Source organism: Clupea harengus, chromosome 12 (assembly GCF_900700415.2).
Source record: "Clupea harengus chromosome 12, Ch_v2.0.2, whole genome shotgun sequence".
Taxonomy (NCBI): Eukaryota; Metazoa; Chordata; class Actinopteri; order Clupeiformes; family Clupeidae; genus Clupea; species Clupea harengus.
In genome coordinates this window covers 20,173,419-20,190,972 of record NC_045163.1, presented here as the reverse complement: position 1 = coordinate 20,190,972, position 17,554 = coordinate 20,173,419, and the positions used below count along the sequence as shown (strand labels likewise).

At 39.9% G+C, this 17,554-nt stretch overlaps 2 protein-coding genes across 18 annotated transcripts in view; one reads left to right on the top strand and one right to left on the bottom strand.

Annotated features, from left to right (window-relative positions):
• Nucleotides 1–8,930: 8,930 nt before the first annotated feature.
• On the top strand, nt 8,931–12,432 carry cd8a (CD8a molecule). Of its 2 annotated transcripts, none has more exons than XM_031577697.2 (7): nt 8,931–9,103; nt 9,610–9,921; nt 10,055–10,156; nt 10,296–10,406; nt 11,087–11,126; nt 11,264–11,318; nt 11,882–12,432. In XM_031577697.2, exons 1-6 carry the CDS (start codon nt 9,055–9,057, stop codon nt 11,313–11,315), a joined length of 666 nt encoding a protein of 221 aa, XP_031433557.1. In that variant the 5' UTR covers nt 8,931–9,054; the 3' UTR covers nt 11,316–11,318; nt 11,882–12,432. The 2 variants fall into 2 exon arrangements, with proteins under 2 accessions (XP_031433557.1, XP_042565386.1); XM_042709452.1 differs by having other exon boundaries at nt 10,055–10,162.
• A 527-nt stretch (nt 12,433–12,959) lies between these two features.
• cast (calpastatin) overlaps nt 12,960–17,554 on the bottom strand; it is a 45,267-nt gene continuing 40,672 nt past the window's right edge. For all 16 annotated transcript variants that reach the window (XM_031577291.2, XM_031577280.2, XM_031577283.2 and 13 more), the window contains 8 exons: nt 17,545–17,554; nt 17,084–17,176; nt 16,757–16,795; nt 16,495–16,602; nt 15,875–15,961; nt 15,228–15,260; nt 14,896–15,006; nt 12,960–14,673 (listed from right to left, as the gene is read on the bottom strand). The exon at nt 17,545–17,554 is cut by the window's right edge and continues 95 nt beyond it. In XM_031577291.2, coding sequence (XP_031433151.1) covers nt 14,905–15,006; nt 15,228–15,260; nt 15,875–15,961; nt 16,495–16,602; nt 16,757–16,795; nt 17,084–17,176; nt 17,545–17,554 — 472 coding nt within the window. In that variant the 3' untranslated portion in view covers nt 12,960–14,673; nt 14,896–14,904. The remainder of the gene's footprint in view (nt 14,674–14,895; nt 15,007–15,227; nt 15,261–15,874; nt 15,962–16,494; nt 16,603–16,756; nt 16,796–17,083; nt 17,177–17,544) is intronic.

Here is a 17,554-nt window from a genome sequence, read left to right as displayed (position 1 = left end):
AGAAAGAAACCAAATAATAATGGTAGAGAGAGAAAGGCGGAGGCTGAGAAAAAGCACCACGAGACGTTATCTCGCCCTCTTTCATCACGCGCTCAGCTTTGAGCTCCACGTCTCTGCACAGAAACAAACAGACCGCAGGTAGACCACAGACCATGCCACAGGCAGAGCGAGAGGGGGAGAAAAACGAGAGAGAGAGAGAGAGAGAGAGACACACAGCGAGAAAGAAAGAAGGAAAGAGAACAAAAAACACAGTGTTGTGTGTTGAGCTAGAGGGTATTTTGACAGTTTCATTTCCCCTAACGTTTTTTTACTGTCCAATGTCCTATGCAGTACAGCGCAGAGTGGCACGAACACAGCGGTCAACAGTAAAATAATGATCAATTTGAAATCTTACATGAAAAACCTCTTGGCTGCCTAATGCGTGTCAGTAATTGAAGAAGGCACTACATTTCATTTGTTGTACATTTGTAGTGTATACATACTATAATTATAAATGATAAAATCAAGAAAGGGAACAATCTAAAAGATTTTACAGAGTAACAGTTCATATAGGAAATCAGTTAATGCAATGGAGTAAACTATCGATACTGCACATGTACGGCTACAGGGATGGTGTTGTGCATAATATTTGTGAGCATTAAGAAATTACAGGACCTTTGATTTCATAAAACATGGAATCCAAACTTGTTGTATTTATATTTTATTACAATTCACATATAAATAAATATATTTATTGATTTACTCACATACTCGGATGAAGCTGAGGGGGATAGAGAAACATTTACAGTACAATATACAATACAAAACTAACATGCAAACATATACATACAGTACATATAAGAAAACAACTTATATTCAGACACTGATGAACCATTACAGCAGCAGTAATGGGTTTTGGTCTAAGACTATAGTGAGCTAATTTTCTTAAAGGCATACACACACCAACAACAGCACAGCTGGCACTTAAAAGCTTGCTAGCTTGCTAGCTTTTTAACTGTTGTCATTTGGCATCAAAATTGGCAAAACCGTGCTGTTAAAGCTTTTCTTTCATTTATGCAAGGGCTTCCAACCCTGACCACAGTACTGCGCAGTGCAAAGGAGACGTGTGTTAATCTGTCTTTTACATGACCATATACTATCAACATGGATTTAACGTTAATACAAAAGCTAGTTAACTATAAAAACATACCTTAAGTGGCACATTCCTGCATACTGTTGCTTTAAGGAATGAATTGCAAACTTTGAGGATCTTGCTATTTCCAGAAAGTAGTAAGATCTTCAAAGTTTGTGTTTTCTTTAGTTAAATCAACAGTACGAAGCCATTCACAATATGAGACCAGTTTAATTTGATTTCAATTGAATGTATTCATATTTATTTACAAGTAATAAAAGACAACTGACATGGTGCTGAAATAATTTCAAGATGCAATATAAGAGCTAGTGTTTGTGTGTGTGTGTGCGTGTGTGTGTGTGTGTGTGTGTGTGTGTGTGTGTGTGTGTGTGTGTGTGTGTGTGTGTGTGTGACTGCAAGCACATCACAGATACAGCATGCAGAACGTGCTGCTGTATATCTGGTACATCTGGACGCTGAGAGAAAAATGAATAGTTTTATGTGTTTAACATGTACAACCTGTGGTCACTGAGACATGTGGTCAGCTTAATTGATTTTCAGTAAATATTAAGCAGGAAGATAATGTAATCTGAGTGTGTTTAGTGAAGTACAGGTTTAGCAGTGTTGTGCTCAATGATAATGTCCTGGCCCAAAACGTCTCTATAAACCACACTGTTCCTATGCCATGCCATCATACAGTCAATAGAGTGCAAATATATTTTTTAAATATTCCATGAAATTAATTCTCACATATTTTTAACAAGCTATATTTATTCGACGTATAAATATATAAAATTATATGGTATAGGTTCATCACTACACCATCTTACATCAAACATAAATGAACATAAATAATACATGTACAGTACAGTACATAATACAACAGTAAATAAGTTTACACCTTAACCATTTATTTAAACTAGTCATACAACTACTGGGAGCCACACAAAGATGCACAAAAAGAATGCTACGAATATTTTATCGCCTATATTGACTTTGTATTTTTGGAGACAGGCAAATTACTGTATATGATAAAAGCAACACACATTTATTTTCATGACATTATGGTACTATACAGATATGGTTATGAACACGAACATGACAAACAGAAAAAGAAAATAGTTTTAGTCTACACTCTTTTTATTGAGAATGTGGCCACTGAGCTTCTACATAAAGGAATCTTACTTTCCATAATGAGGTTGCGTGGTTATTTGAGTTATGTGTTTTTTTTAAGTTGTTCTTCACTCCAATAAGCTGGAAACTGTCTGATCAGAAGCTTCAAAGCTGCTGTGTGTGTTTGTGTGTGTGCATGCGTGTGTGTGTGGGTGTGTGTTGTGTTGGTGTGTGTGTGTGTGTGCGCTTTATAATGTTCAACAAAAATGTTATGGATGATAGGGTCTGATGTACACAAAAGCTAAACTAACCACAGCCATCCACCATTATTTCACTTATCAGCACTTTAGTTTGTGTGAGTGACAGAAACATAGATAGGTTGGTTGAGAGATAGGAGGAGAAACACACAGTATTCAGCATTCTGCATATGAGCGACTGTGTATTCTGTTCTATGAGACTGTTTGAACACGCATGTGATATGCTAGTGGTCATAAAGATAGCATTACTTCACCGTGTATACAAATGATGCTAACAGCAAGGAGGCGTTGTCCCATGCCCTCACTAAACTATGTCTCAATGGATGACTCCTGAATGAATAATGAAATGGAAATGCACAGGTACTCACATGCCTTTTACCTGCGGCTGCTTCTCTCTCTTTTCTCTCTGTCTCCAGGAAGTAGCTTGCCTCCATTTCCTGTCAACCAGGCTGACTGCACTGTACTCAGTCGTCCTCTCATTATCATTAACCCCTAGCTCTGGACAGGTCCCATCAGACTGGCATCTCTGCTGGTGTTCACAGGGCTGAAGTGGCTAAGAGAAAGACAGTGGGGGAGAGAAAGAGTGGGAGAGAGAGAGAGAGAGGTATACCCTTGTCTCCTTCTCTTGGATGAGCACTTAGTCATTCTCTCTTAGTTTCTCTCATGTGGTGGGGAATGTCAGCCAGGCCTGTCATAACTGTGGGCATCCCCAGGCCATCCCCATCGCTAGACATAGAAAGATTCATATACACACACACACACACACACACACACGCACACACACTGGGATTTCCATCTAAAAGTCTTATCCTTGGTAGGGTTGTTTGTGACTCAAATAGGGGTCCTCAGGTAAAATATTAACTCGGAGAGAGAGAGAGAGAAAAACATAATGAGGGAGAAAGAAACATCAGAAAAAGAATGTGTTTGTCTTAAGGATACGGAAAGTGAGGGGAACCTGTCAGTCATAAGTCCTCTCTCTGTCTGACTGTCTCTTTTCCGCTGCCCCCCACCTGTTTAGCTCCTAGAACAACAGAATCCCCTCACACAGGAAAGCACACACACACACACACACACACACACACATACATACCGGAAAGCCAGTTTATGAACAGAACGCCATTATGTGGCTTGCCCTTCGTATTTCTACATGATGTTATGAGTCTTTTCATGAGTGTGTTTGTGTGTATGTGTGTTAGTGTGTGTGTGTGTGTGTGTGTGTGTGTGTGTGTGTGTGTGTGTGTTTGTGTGTGTGTGTATGTATGTGTAGATCAGTATTTCCAAAACATGGAAGGTTTTTTGGAAATGGTCCCAAACAGAGAATGTAGACGCCCAACTCATTAACACTCAAGATGACTCCATTGTACTGTCATGGCAAATAGTGTCCGGGTGACGTAATATTGGCTTTCGAATGACTCTTGAGTGACAGTTGCTATACCAACGCTAGCATTATGTCACCCGGACACTTTTCGGGAGTCAGACTTGCGCTGCATTAAATACCTCAATAACGCGATTTACGCGATTTACCCCAGAGCATCCCGCATTATACTTCGCTACCTGAGACCAGCTTGACTGTATTTTACCTGCAATAAACCAAGCAAAACAACCATGTGCTTGATGTTTGACTGTGTTAGGAAAGTGGTTGACTCACTAGTTTGTTATAGTGTCAAAGTAAGCAAATTTCAACAGGTTTCGCTAGGTTTAGCCGCTGAAATCTCGTTAGCGATTAGCAATTCCTCCGTTTAAGAAAGTCCTTAATGTGTTGTGATTATTAGACATATCTGACGGCACCCACAATTACATTTTCACAAAACAGGGAATTGTTTGCACCACCTTTAACTATATAGCACAACCGGTAGGACACCAGAACAAATTAAAAGACATTGAGGGTGGATCTGACAAAAAAGGGTGGGATGTAGCTAAGGATTTTCTTAAAGCAGCAAACGGAGGAATTGCTAATCACTAACGAGATGCTAGTGGCTAAACCTAGCAAAACCGGTGCAATTTGCTTACTTACAGGATACCGGCAGGTGTAGCTAAAACGTAATACTTCATAGTTTAGGCACAATATCAAGCGACTAAAAAGTAGCTGATGGCTTTCGAACGACTCTTGAGACTCTCTGACTGATAGCCAAAAAGTGTCCGGGTTACGTAGTGTCTGGGTGACGTAATGCTAGCATTGGTATAGCAACTGTCACTCAAGAGTCGTTCATAGCCATTATGACGTGGGACACTATTTGGCGCCCGTACACTATTTGCCATGACAGTACCACCACTCCTGCATGTAAACTAATGTTAAATTGTTTATGAGCCATGCATGATTAGTAAATGATGGCATGATAGACAGATGATTATAGATTTATTTCATTATTTGTGCTCTGGTGCGATATTTGATTAGTAAGTTAACTCATGTGTTCAGCTATACTCAGGTTGTACCATGGACGGATTATGAAATATGGGCCCTGGGCCTGGACGTGTCAAAGGCCCTCCTCCCCCCCTTCGCGCGCCAAACTATTCTTGTGCGCTCACAAAACATGACTTAAATGTAATAATTTTTTTTTTCAACAGCACCTGAACAGCATTCACCTGTACCTCAACAGGATTTACAGCCCACAAGCGATTCGGTAATCCATCCCTGGGTTGTACCACCTGGATGGAAGAGGAACTACTGACCGAGGAGGGGAGGTGGTAGAGGAGGCAAAAACGAAAGTAAAATACAACAAGGCCACAAAAAAACATGCAAGAAGTGTTACGCTACCTAGGACAGCATACATCTTGCATGATCGAAGCACAAAGAGTACGCTCATTGCCGTACGATCCCAGGGTCACGAGCTGCGCATTGCTGATTGGTGGGCTCATGTAGACCACCGGAGAAGTACGAGCTGCAAGCCTATATGTGAAGCTCAATGCACATCTTTATATTTTGATCACTTCCATTTCTACAGACCAGCATACACCATTATAGCAATACAGGCCTTAACATGTGTGGCTTTTGCGAATGAATGTGTGTTTAAAATTGTAATTTTTTTTTAAAGATTTGTTTTTGGGCTTTTTGCCTTTAATCGATAGGACAGTGAAGGTTTGGACAGGAAATGAGATGGAGAGAAGAGGTGGGGAGTGGGATCGGGAAATGACAGCGGGTCGGATTCGAACTTGTGTCCCTGTGGGCGTTCAAGCCTATATATGGCCGGGGCAACTGCTTGCGCCACAGTGCCCCCCGTGTGTGTGTGTGTGTTTTTTTTATTTATTATGTTTTTTTTTACTATATTCTTTCAATATTTGTGACAGCTGAGTGACACCAGGTACTGTACATATCTGGCAATGCACGTGTAGGATTCCTCCACCGCTCACTACACACTCACACACTTTTAGCCTTATTTTGAAAGTCTTTTTTGTTATAAGAAATGGGCAGGAGTGTTGTAGTTAATACCCCTAATCTCAGATCTTTTCTCAATTGAACAAGTGACACTACTGAAGACCAAAGGATCTGCACTGCTTAACATAATTTAAACTATGTGACTGCTGCAATCCTTGATTGTGCAAGTGGCACACAAATGTCTTCCATTTTTTGGGTGAAAGCAATACTGAATAAAAGGAAGGTAAAAAAGGAAGATACAAATAAAATGAGTGCAGAAAGGGGTATTGGGGTGGAACACTCAGTTTAAAGGGGAACTCATCGCCACGAGACGTGTCAAAATGCAGCTAAAATGGACTGACATCTTGCATGATCGAAGCACAAAGTACACAAAGCACAGAGTACTAGTCTGTAGGTGAAGTGTAACCGTGGAAACAGTGGTCATCAGTGGCTTTGCGTAACAACTGAGCCTTCTATTGAAGCTGGTATTGTAGGTCATGGCTTGCAAACTGTTGACCACATGGGATTCTTTCAAGATACAACTGAGGACACATTCTCACTAGGTGGCTCATATGTTTATCCGCATTTTCATACCCTAACTCTGGTTCATGCTTCATGAAACTCACTGTCTCAGGCTCAGGCTGTCTCAGGCTTCCTGCCTGCAAATACAAATACATATTCTTACTTTTCTACTCAGCCATAGTAATCATGCCAGAGTTCATGCAGATAAGCAGTGTCTGAGCATTTAGGGCCCCCACTTAAAGGCAAACATTCTTCTACCCAGGCGCTTTGCTCTCCACTATTCACCATCCTATTCACACACTTAGGTCATATGCCTTCAGTGCACCTCAACTTACCTTGGATACTTGTCTTACTCTCACTGCTGTTTCCACTATGTCTTACTTAGTCTGTTTAACTGACAGGTAAAACCACAATAAACTTCAAAAAGTAAAACGGAGGCAACCTGTAGCCTCTCTGAGACTATGGGAGAGAACGCTTTTTACAGGTTGTGTATGATTGTTACCTGTGTCTCATAATTCTGTATTGAAAGTAATCATTCAGCTGCATCCGCGATGTTTAGGGAGTGTTACACATTCATTTCACTAATAGAACGTCTTAATCCTGAGTTATGTATATAACCTACCGCCAACTTCACATATAGGCGCTGACCTAGTGACGCAAACATATCTGCGTGCTGTCACATCCAGATACAACAGCGGCGGGTCATTGGAAGGGTCGCGTTTATGTAAGAGTGGTATCGACGCTGTCTGTTTTTCCACAACAAAGCTTACAACCCAAAGAGTTCAAAGTACGCCTACGGCCCATTCACTGCAACGTCCTGTAAAGAAGACACAGACGCATACACAGACCTTATGAAATTCTTTCCAACATATTTCCGCTGTTCATAGGAAATGAACCAAGGGGTTTCAAAGATTCGTGTTGTCAAAAGTCATCAGTGCGACAGACTGACGTGGGGTCGTTCCATTGTGCTTCTGAACCTTACACAAACAGCTTGCGAAATTTGTAGATTCACGTAGAAAACATCCTAAATTGCAGCTTAATGTAAAATGTAAAATTATTTATAAAATTAACGTTATTTGGTTCAGCACCCGAATTACTAATGTAGATAAGAACATCATTAGCATGACATATGTGATTGCAATAATAATAATAACAATAATAACAACAACAACAATTATAATAATGTCCAAGATATTTAATCTCTCCAAAAGTCCTGTCTTTGTTTCACAGGTTGCCATTGTCCAACAGGGGGCAACATCCTCAAATAAATACATATTCAGAATGAGCACTGCATTTTTTCTGGCATTAAGTAGGCTTAGACATACTTTAGACATTAAGCATTTCTGAAATTTGAGAAGCGTTTTGGCTACCGGGAGTGATCAGGGTAAAAGTTACCAAAATTGTGTTTGTCACAACTTTATAGGATTTCCATAATCATACTGTAGCCAAGACTGCTATAAATGCAATGGTATGCAAATATATGCCATAGTCTACACCTAAACCATATATTTAAACTTTTCAATAGTCATATGACTACTGGGATAGCCACATAAATATGCAGAACAAAGAATGCTACGAATATTGTATCGCCTATATTGAACAGCTACACACTTTAATCTATGTATCGCTTCAAAAACAAACTAGCTGTTCATTGTTCAGTTTTGAAGTATTGATTTCTGATCAACCGACATAAGTGTGAACTAGTCTTCAGTAATGTACATGTCTCGTAATCTTTTATGCTCAAAGCATTTGATCCACGCCACCTTTTTATCCATAGTTTTATGTTGTAACAAAGGTGTATTGTGATCTGCGCATAGGTAGTTCTTAACTATGGCTCATTCACAGATAATAGCTTTGAATATAACTTTTATTCGGTGTGTAGGCTTATGCATTTACTTTGAAGTTTCTTCCTCGCATCTGCGCGCACCACACGCGCTTTTTCTTGCGCTAAAAGGCGCTCTGGCGCGGATGGGCTGCGGTTGCCGTAAGATCCCGGGGTCACGAGCTGCGCAGTGCTGATTGGTGGGCTCATGTAGACCACCGTAGAAGTACGAGCTGCAAGCCTTCCTGTACTGCAAGATGTCCTGAAAACACCTTAGGCCTATATGTGAAGGCACATTTTTATATTTTGATCAGTCTCCGTTTTTACAGACCAGCATACACCATTATAGCAATACAGGCCTTAACATGTGTGGCTTTTGCGAATGAATGTGTGTGTGTGTTTTATTTTTAATTTTTTTTACCATATTCTTTCAATATTTGTGACAGCTGAGTGACACCAGGTACTGTACATTTGTCAGGCAATGCAAGTGTAGGATTCCTCCACCCCTCACTACACACTCACACACTTTTAGCCTTTTTTGTTATAAGAAATGGGCAGGAGTGTTGTAGTTAGTACCCCTAATATCAGATCTTTTCTCAATTAAACAAGTGACACTACTGAAGACCAAAGGATCTGCACTGCTTAACGTAATTTAAACTATGTGACTGCTGCAATCCTTGATTGTGCAAGTGGCACACACATGTCTTCCATTTTTATGGTGAAAGCAATACTGAATAAAAGGAAGGTAAAAAAAGGAAGAGAAAAAGAAAATGAGTGCAGAAAGGGGTATTGGGGTGGAACTCTCTTCCTCTGTGACTGCGTCACAAGAGTAGACACTCAGTCTAAAGGGGAACTCATCGCCACGAGACGTGTCAAAATGCAGCTAAAATGGACCGAGATATTCATCCTTCTGTGCATTCTTCATGGTGAGTGATTTTATTTGATTGACATGGTGAGTGAGGTTCGTTTTTGTGATAGAACTATTAAACGGACGACTGAACTAAAAGGCAGAACAGGGCATGTGTGTGTCTTGTCATCTCAGTGAAATGTGTTGAAAGTGACAAACTAGTTATTTTACATAAAAATTCAGCTTATGGTTTTTATGTAAATTTATTAAGGCTAGATATTATGTGAATGCTCAAATGAATGAATGCACAGCAGATGTAGATTATTTAGTCTGTTGTTCTCTTTAAGTCTTTTAAACTAATAACAGTGGTGAATGTTGATTTATCTTTTGTCAAAGGTGGTGTTTTTGAGTTACGTTTCTTAAATGTGGTAATACACATTTTGAGTCGTTTTTGAAAATATACATTTTCAAGTGTCTGAAAGAAGAAAATTATGTCACAAAATTCAAAATTCACTACATTTAGTATATCAAAATCAACCAAAATATGAACAATTAAAAAAAACATTTAATTTTACTGTTTTCCAGCATGTACCTCACAAACAATTGTTCCTGAAGGAGGCAACATCTCAATTGAGTGTCAAGTGACAAAGGACATAAGTTTGACTGTCATGTGGTTTCGAGTAACAGAAAAGACTGGAGTACAATTCCTAGCATCTATCAGAAAAAATGTACAGGCTTCAAAACCTGCTTTGCCTGGAAATATAGAGATAAAAAACACCTACACTTTAAAACTGAAGTCCTTCAAGAAGAATCACGACAGTGGCAACTACAGCTGTGCCAACTATAATAGCCACGCATTACAGTTTGGCCAGGCCTCATTTGTGCAGGGAACACCAGGTGAGATTATTACTGATATATTATATTGATAATTATTTATTTACATAATTATAATAATAATTATGAGTATGATTCACTACTATTCTTATTATCATGAAAAGCATGTTGTATCATTAAATATATATTATTTCAGACATCAAACCAACCCCCCCGAAGAAAGTCGAGACAACATGTTCACCTGTTGAGTCAACACCCGCTATGAAGACTATTGCGAAGGCATGCGTGTGCCCAAAACATAATGGTTTGCATCCTTCATCTCTGTTTATTTCCCAAACACATTCAAACAAACAAACAAACAAACAAACAAACACATTTCCTCTGTACGGTAGTGATAGTAGAATCCATCAGTGTTTTGCTTCCCTTTGCGCCATCAGGGGTAAAGGCGGACCCTGAGACTAGATGTGAGATGCTGATCTGGGCTCCCCTGGTGGGGGGCTGCGGCCTGCTCCTGGTGCTCCTCATCGCCGTGTCGCTCATCTGCAACAGTGAGTGCCGCCACCAAAGTCACACCACCGGCTCACTAAAGCCCTCCACAACCGTCGCCCATGCAGAGCATTACATTAACTTTAGTTCCTGTAGAGAAGAAAAAATGACAGTTCAGTGATACGGAACGAGAAATACCCAAATTAAAGCCCTAGTGAATGTTTGCATGATGTTATTGCAAGGATTTAGTCAACCATTTTTTTTACTGAACACCACTGTGAGGACTAAGCAACAACAGTAAGATCAGATAAACTCTCTGTCCGACTTTTTAGTGTTTTTTGGCAAATTTCATATTTTTTAAGCTGCAGTTGACATACTCCTGATAAAACCACAGGTTCTGCTGCAGCAAAGGTAGCCGGAACACTTCTGGTAAAAGCACACTGGTTTGAGTATACAGTATGTGTATGTGTCACATATGTGCATATGCCCTGCCAAACCTTTCGTCATCAGAATGATTTCACCTGTTTGACAGGATGCAGTGATGTTAATAAATGAACAAAGTGAATTTTACTGCAACTGACTGTTGAGTAGAAGGTCATCCGAGGTCATCATGCTGCATAACCTTGTTCTCAGCTTTTTTTTTTTACTTTCCCTCTAATACTTCCTGACCTCTGACCTCTACTAGCTGAGTTCTGAGGTTCAGGTCCCTCTCTGTCTCATGTCTCTTCTCTTCTCTGTGCAGAGATCCGCACCAAGCGATGTCCTCATCATTACAAAAGACAGTACGTGTCTTCTTCACTACCGGAGATATTTTCTCTGATGTTTAAAAAATTAGTGTTTATACACAAATGTTACATAAATAAATAATAATACATAAATAATAAATAATAATAAATCATTTTCTGTACTCTACATACAGACCCCGGACTGACGGAGGAATGCTACATCCCGGGCGCAGTCATCTTATTTAATAGGTAATCAATGATTCCATCTTGTGTACTAGGTCATCAATTCCACCTTGCCCAATTGAAACGAAGGGGTCATCATGCGTGAAGAGACCCATTGTACATTTAATGTAATAGTGATTTAGTGCTTTATTTCAATTTGTAGTGATGGAACTTTGCTATAGGGAGAGGTACATTTTTTAATAACCAATTTCAAAACAATTAACAACAGAGTAAACATTTAAAAGATATTTTTTAAATGTATTTATAAGTTAAATTATTTTAATAGGATGCTTGATATTACAATAGCATGTTGAGAAAAGAAAACAGTACCTGTGCTGATCTGTTCTCGTCTGTAATGGTCCCAACATTAATTCATTATAAATGAATAATTATTGTGTGATGAGGTGATGACAGTAACTGAAATATCACACTCGTAAAGTTAGATACAGAGCCTTGGACTACAATGACATATTCACACAACTCAAGCCCAAAAATATTCACATAACTCAAGTCTCAATCTGTTTGGTACGAATATGCAAGCAACTTGAAGTACATCAGGTGACAATTTTTCCGTTTTGCTCTCTTTACAGGGGCTTCCACAGAACAATCGGTTTGATTTTGACTCAGACGTCCTGGTGTATTTTGAAGCAGCTGCAGCGCCACACGTATGGCTTCGTCTATGCTTTAGACTACCACATGCATTTACACGTTTGCCTCATCTGAGAAAGTCGTATTTTGCAAGTTTGCAGATATGCTTGTTCGCAATTTCCTTTTATAGGCCTATATATTTTTGTCTGTGCACAATAAAACGTTTTTATCATGGCGTTATGCCTTCCGCATCAGTATTCAAATTTTCAATGCATTCTGAGGATACAACACATTTAGTTCATTTTCATCAGATTCGATTTGTGTAGGAAATGTACATAATGTTAGCAGATACAATAGTCCTCCTCGACGTTAGTGATGTTTACTGGAGTAAGTAGCCCACATTGAAAACTTTGATAGGCTACTTCATTAACGTACTAGCCAACAACACATAATCAGAATTATCTATGTAGCTACGTTCCATGACATATTCATCTCAGCAGTACTCGTCACTGTATACTATATGCTATATAAATAAACTTTTTATTTTAAAACATTTTTGACTTGTTTGATCAACTTCACTATGGTTTATTATTTTACTGTATTTTAAAATTCAAAATAGTTGGACCAGTGCAATTTCAAATAATTAGTTTTTAATAATTTTTTTGAGCCATGTTCATGTCCCCAAAGGTTGACTCTGATGACACCATTAATGTGTGGGTTTGCAAATAGACAAATCGATCAATGATTTGATTACAAATAGTAGAAAACCTCCTTCAACAATATTTTTTTAATTCTAAAGATGCCTCTGTGTCCTCTGCAGGACAGATGTGGTATAAAGTGACAGAACTCATGGGCAGGTCCTGTCCTCTCTCACACACACACACACACACACACACACACACACCACACACAGTAACACACAGTAACACACACACACAGTAACACACACCACACACACATACAAACACACACACACAAAAACTCAAATTAAAAGCTTATTATGTGTGTGATGACAGTTAGACATTAGCTTTATAAGGCACACCATTTGAATCTGAAACAAACATACACTTGACACACGTCCATCATTCACTTTTTATTATTCCTCATAGCAGAAAAAAAACGGTTCAGTTAGAATTGAAATCACTGCACTTCCATACAGAGGCACATTGAAGAGAGAGGACTGCAGCTATATCACCATCTTGGCCATACAGTGCCATCAACCAATCAAATATGATGATGCTCCAATGGCACAGTCCTTTGCATAGATGTGTGTACAGTATAGCCCAGATAGAAGATATAAGTAAACAATCCTAGCACAAAAATGTCATTCATATTGCATGTCACTTGGGCATCCAGCTTCCTATGTTGACGGGTCTGGGTGGGGGTGAAGATTTGTACAGCTGGCCAGTATACAAGCTAAGACTGGACTTTGGTTGTTAAGTTGACCACTCTTGCAGGAGTACAGGAGAGGAGGTTAACCTCAAGCAAAACCAAAAAAAAAACCTCAACTTCCCACAATCCCCTTGGTATACAAAAGGATGTAAACATTATTAAGATAGCTTCATCCTAGGTCCTCCTCCCTAAGCATTAGAATGACTACAAAGATTGTGGAGCCTGTGATGCTTCAAAAGGGGTACAAAGCTGTATGAGATTGATCCATTCTTTTGGCACGTGAAACCACCAGTCAGACAACTTGATACTGTACACCCAACACCCCTGTGCATTGTCACACCATCACTGGAAGCCATTTTGCTTACAGTATACTTGGAGCAGCCTTCCTGTACAGGCTATGACGACTCTGGATTTTAAGTGCACTTAATGAGAAAAAATTACGAAAAAAATCCCTTCCTTAACAACATATATATTGAGATATCTTTTTTTTTTTTCACATAAACTATGAAAGCCAACAGAAGAGTTGAGATAAAGAAAAACAGTTTGTTTGTAAATGTTTATAATGCTGTAAACTACATTGACTAAACTACACAGTGCTGTACACTAGTGTCTCAAGGTGCACAGCTGATTCGGATATCCATATAGAACACTTTTGTATGTGTACAAGACTGATGACACCCTCCTAAAACACTCACACATGTACACACACACACGCACATACACACACACACACACACACTAGACCCACATACACAACCCCTCACTCCAAATAAACTCACACACACAATATCCTATTGCTTTAACACCTGTATTTAACACCTATAAACTAGACACCCCAGTGCTGCAACCAAACTCCAAGAAATGATTTGAGAAGACAGCCTCCAAGCTGTTGAGCTGTGAGACCCCCTTGTGAGCTGCACCGTCCAGGCATGGCTTCCTCAGGATTGGATAGGCAGCTTGTCAATCACAGACCTTGCATGAGAGGAGCTGAGATGTGTGTGAGTGAGTGCGAGAGTGTGAGAGTGTACGAGGTGAAACCGTGCAGGAAAGACAGAGCTCTCGCAGTGTGTTTGAACAAGTGGTCGCAGGTGTGTCTGCGTGTAGGTGTGCACATGTTGGTGGCTTTCACATGACGTGTTTCATGTTGCGTGTGGGGTTGAATGTGCTGTTTCTATTTCATTCTGTTTGCCTGTGTGTGTGTGTGTGTGTGTGTGTGTGTGTGTGTGTGTGTGTGTGTGTGTGTGTGTGTGTGTGTGTGTGTGTGCGTGCGTGTACATGGGTTTCATCCTGTGTCAGTGTATTCTGTCCAGAACAGACATGGAAAAAACGCTGATGATTCTATGCAGCTCAGCTGACTTAATATGCAACTTATTATGGCGGGGGGAGGCTGTGCACTGGTATCCTGCAGAATGAAACACACACACACACAGACACACACACACACACACACACACACACACACACACATTTTAGGTTTTAAAAATATAATATAATATAATACAATTAGATAATATAATAATTACAATGGAATAAATGACAATGAAATGTCTGTTTACAATAGGCAACTCCTATGATGTAATTGTAATGGATCAGGGATTAATAAAGGCCAATTTGGCTTTATTACCTTAGCTCTCTAACTCTTGCCTCCCTTCTTTGTCGGGGTTGTGGGCACTACATCAGAGCTCAGCTGGTCGGACAAATGATCCAGGGCGGATGATTCGTCTGTTGCCGATTTCTGCAAACAAGTTCACGTGACATTATACGTGTTTTAAAACATATGAACAAGTAAGCAAACAAACAACACACAAACAAATAAAACAGATTTTCTTTTTTTATCACTTTTTAAAACACTGCGATGTTAGACAAAAAGGTTATTTGTAATGTTATTATTGAGCACTGTCAACGATCAACACAGAGGTGCCAAAAGGCCCATTAATCATTTGAAGATGGATTTACCTTTGATTTGGACTTTGACTTTCCACTCTTTGCCTGAAATAACACAAATATGCAGTGAGTTTAACATCCACTGGAGGGCAGTATGCAACCTTTAGAATGTTTGTGTGTGTGCGATGTTGACTATGAAATGGTAATGTATGGCGTTGAATAAAACAAATGGATCAATTTGTACTGAAGAAATGAGTGATCAGCACTTGTGTTGTTAAAAGTGAACAAGTCATTAGTCAAAGTGAAAGTATTTCTAAACTTTAAGATACTTCCACTTAAATGAATTTTCCGTTTCCGTTGAATTAATTCACATGTTAGTTGAAAATATCACTGAAAAGGTAAGGTATTTGAATGATTTTGGTATAAAGTGATTTTGTGAATCATACTTTGATTAAGGTTTGAATTTCAAATCTATAACAGAAAAAAACTTAATTAGTTTTTCTTTTGTGATTGTTCAAGAATAAAGAATGGAAGAGGAGAATCAGGAGAGTGGTGTTGTTCGCCATACGTAATTGCAGTCATGGATTACATTTACTTTCCTGCTCTCCCCCTCTGATGTGGTGTGTGTGTGTGTGTGTGTGTGTGTGTGTGTGTGTGTGTGTGTGTGTGTGTGTGTGTGTGTGTGTGTGTGTGTGTGTGTGTGTGCCTTCTTGGCTGACCTTTGGCTTCTGTTCTTTGGGTGTGACCTCTGCAATCGCCTGGGGTATCAGAGAGTCCGCCAGGGCATCTAGCACTGGAGCTGGAGCCTTCACAAACAAACAAACAAAACACACACACACACAAACACACACACACACACACACACACACGCACACAAACAAACAAACAAACAACTACGTTAACATGTGTCACCAGGACTGCAAATGGATGTCCAACATGCTAAAATGACATTAACTGTGAACTTGCAGCCTAAGAGTATAAATTCAGTGAGTGTTTGGAAGATCATAATGTTACTTTACATCTCTTTGGTTTGAAAAGAGGGATAACAGAAAAAGGGTATGCATGTTTGTGTGTGTGTGTGTGTGTGTGAGAGCATGTGTGTGTGTGTGTGTGTGTGTGTGAGAGAGCATGTGTGTGTGTGTGTGTGTGTGTGAGAGCATGTGTGTGTGTGTGTGTACGTGTGTGTGTACGTGTGAATGTGTGTGTGTGTGATGGTGTGTGTGTGTGTGTGTGTGTGTGTGTGTACGTGTGTGTGTGTGTGTGTGTGTGTGTGTGTGTGTGTGTGTGTGTGTGTGTGTGTGTGTGTGTGTGTGTGTGTGTGTGAGCATGTATGTCTTACTGCAGGAAACGTCACAGGGGCAGCAGCAGGAGGAGGCGCAGGTGCAGCAGGACAGATGGAGAAATCACCAGACAAGATATCCAGAGCCGCAGAGTCATCCATGGACTTCTGCATGGGTAAAAGACACACACACACACACACGCACACACACACACACACACACACATATGTTACTATTTATGAATAATCATTTATGAATTATTAAATTGATATTAATATAATTCATCAGAATTTCTCTGTCTCATGTCTTCAAGTCACACACCTGCTTGGGTCTAACGTCTGGCTGGACTTTAGGTAACGCCTGTACAAAGAGGGATAAGTACAATTTCACATTAGTAACACACCGACACACACACACACACATTTTCCAAAATTGGGAGGTGTAATCAGATTCTAGACATCTCAAAGCCACTGTGTGTTAAAGTGACTCAGCTCTGCTACTCCTCCTTCAGGCTACCCTGACAACAGAGCTCCTTGTGCTTCCTGAAAAAGGGGAAACCTTAGGACTAGACTGGCGAGGTGAATGGATGTAGGCTGCTCTGTTTGTATCAGTGCACCACCTAGTGGGAGTTGGCCTGAGAGAGGTTACCTTCAGGGCCTCCTCGCTTGGCCTGAACTCTGGGGGCAGACTGTCATCTCTCTCCCCCATCTTGATGAGCCTCTCCTCCTCGATCGTCTTCTCCTGAGGGTAGAGAAACAGGTGAGAAGAGTTGTGAATGGCCTGGAGTTATATAACCAATACATTTGTCTAATCATGTACACATTCCATAAAATGTTCTATTCTCTCTATTCTTCTATGTGGGAACTTGAGTGCTTTCTGCCCTATGAGAACTTGCCATCTTTCTGTTTGTTGTTTGAAACAGTATAACACCCAAGAAAATTCGGCTCAGACTTGCCACGGATGTTCTCTCTACATAAAGAGGATGTAGAAAAGAACCTCCAAACCCCATATTCTAATCACTGTATATCTTAGCTTTGTGTGCGCTAGCTCCTGTGTTTCCAGTGTGTGGATGTGTGAGGGGTGCTGAGAGGAAAAACAGGCATGGTTACCTTGACGATG

Excerpts from the sequence above, each read along its gene's own strand:
- cd8a (XM_042709452.1), top strand. The coding sequence starts at position 9,055 with ATGCAGCTAAAATGGACCGAGATATTCATCCTTCTGTGCATTCTTCAT. Across the intron at positions 10,407-11,086 it reads CGTGTCGCTCATCTGCAACA|AGATCCGCACCAAGCGATGT; the intron begins GTGAGTGCCGCC and ends TTCTCTGTGCAG. Across the intron at positions 11,127-11,263 it reads CCTCATCATTACAAAAGACA|ACCCCGGACTGACGGAGGAA; the intron begins GTACGTGTCTTC and ends CTCTACATACAG.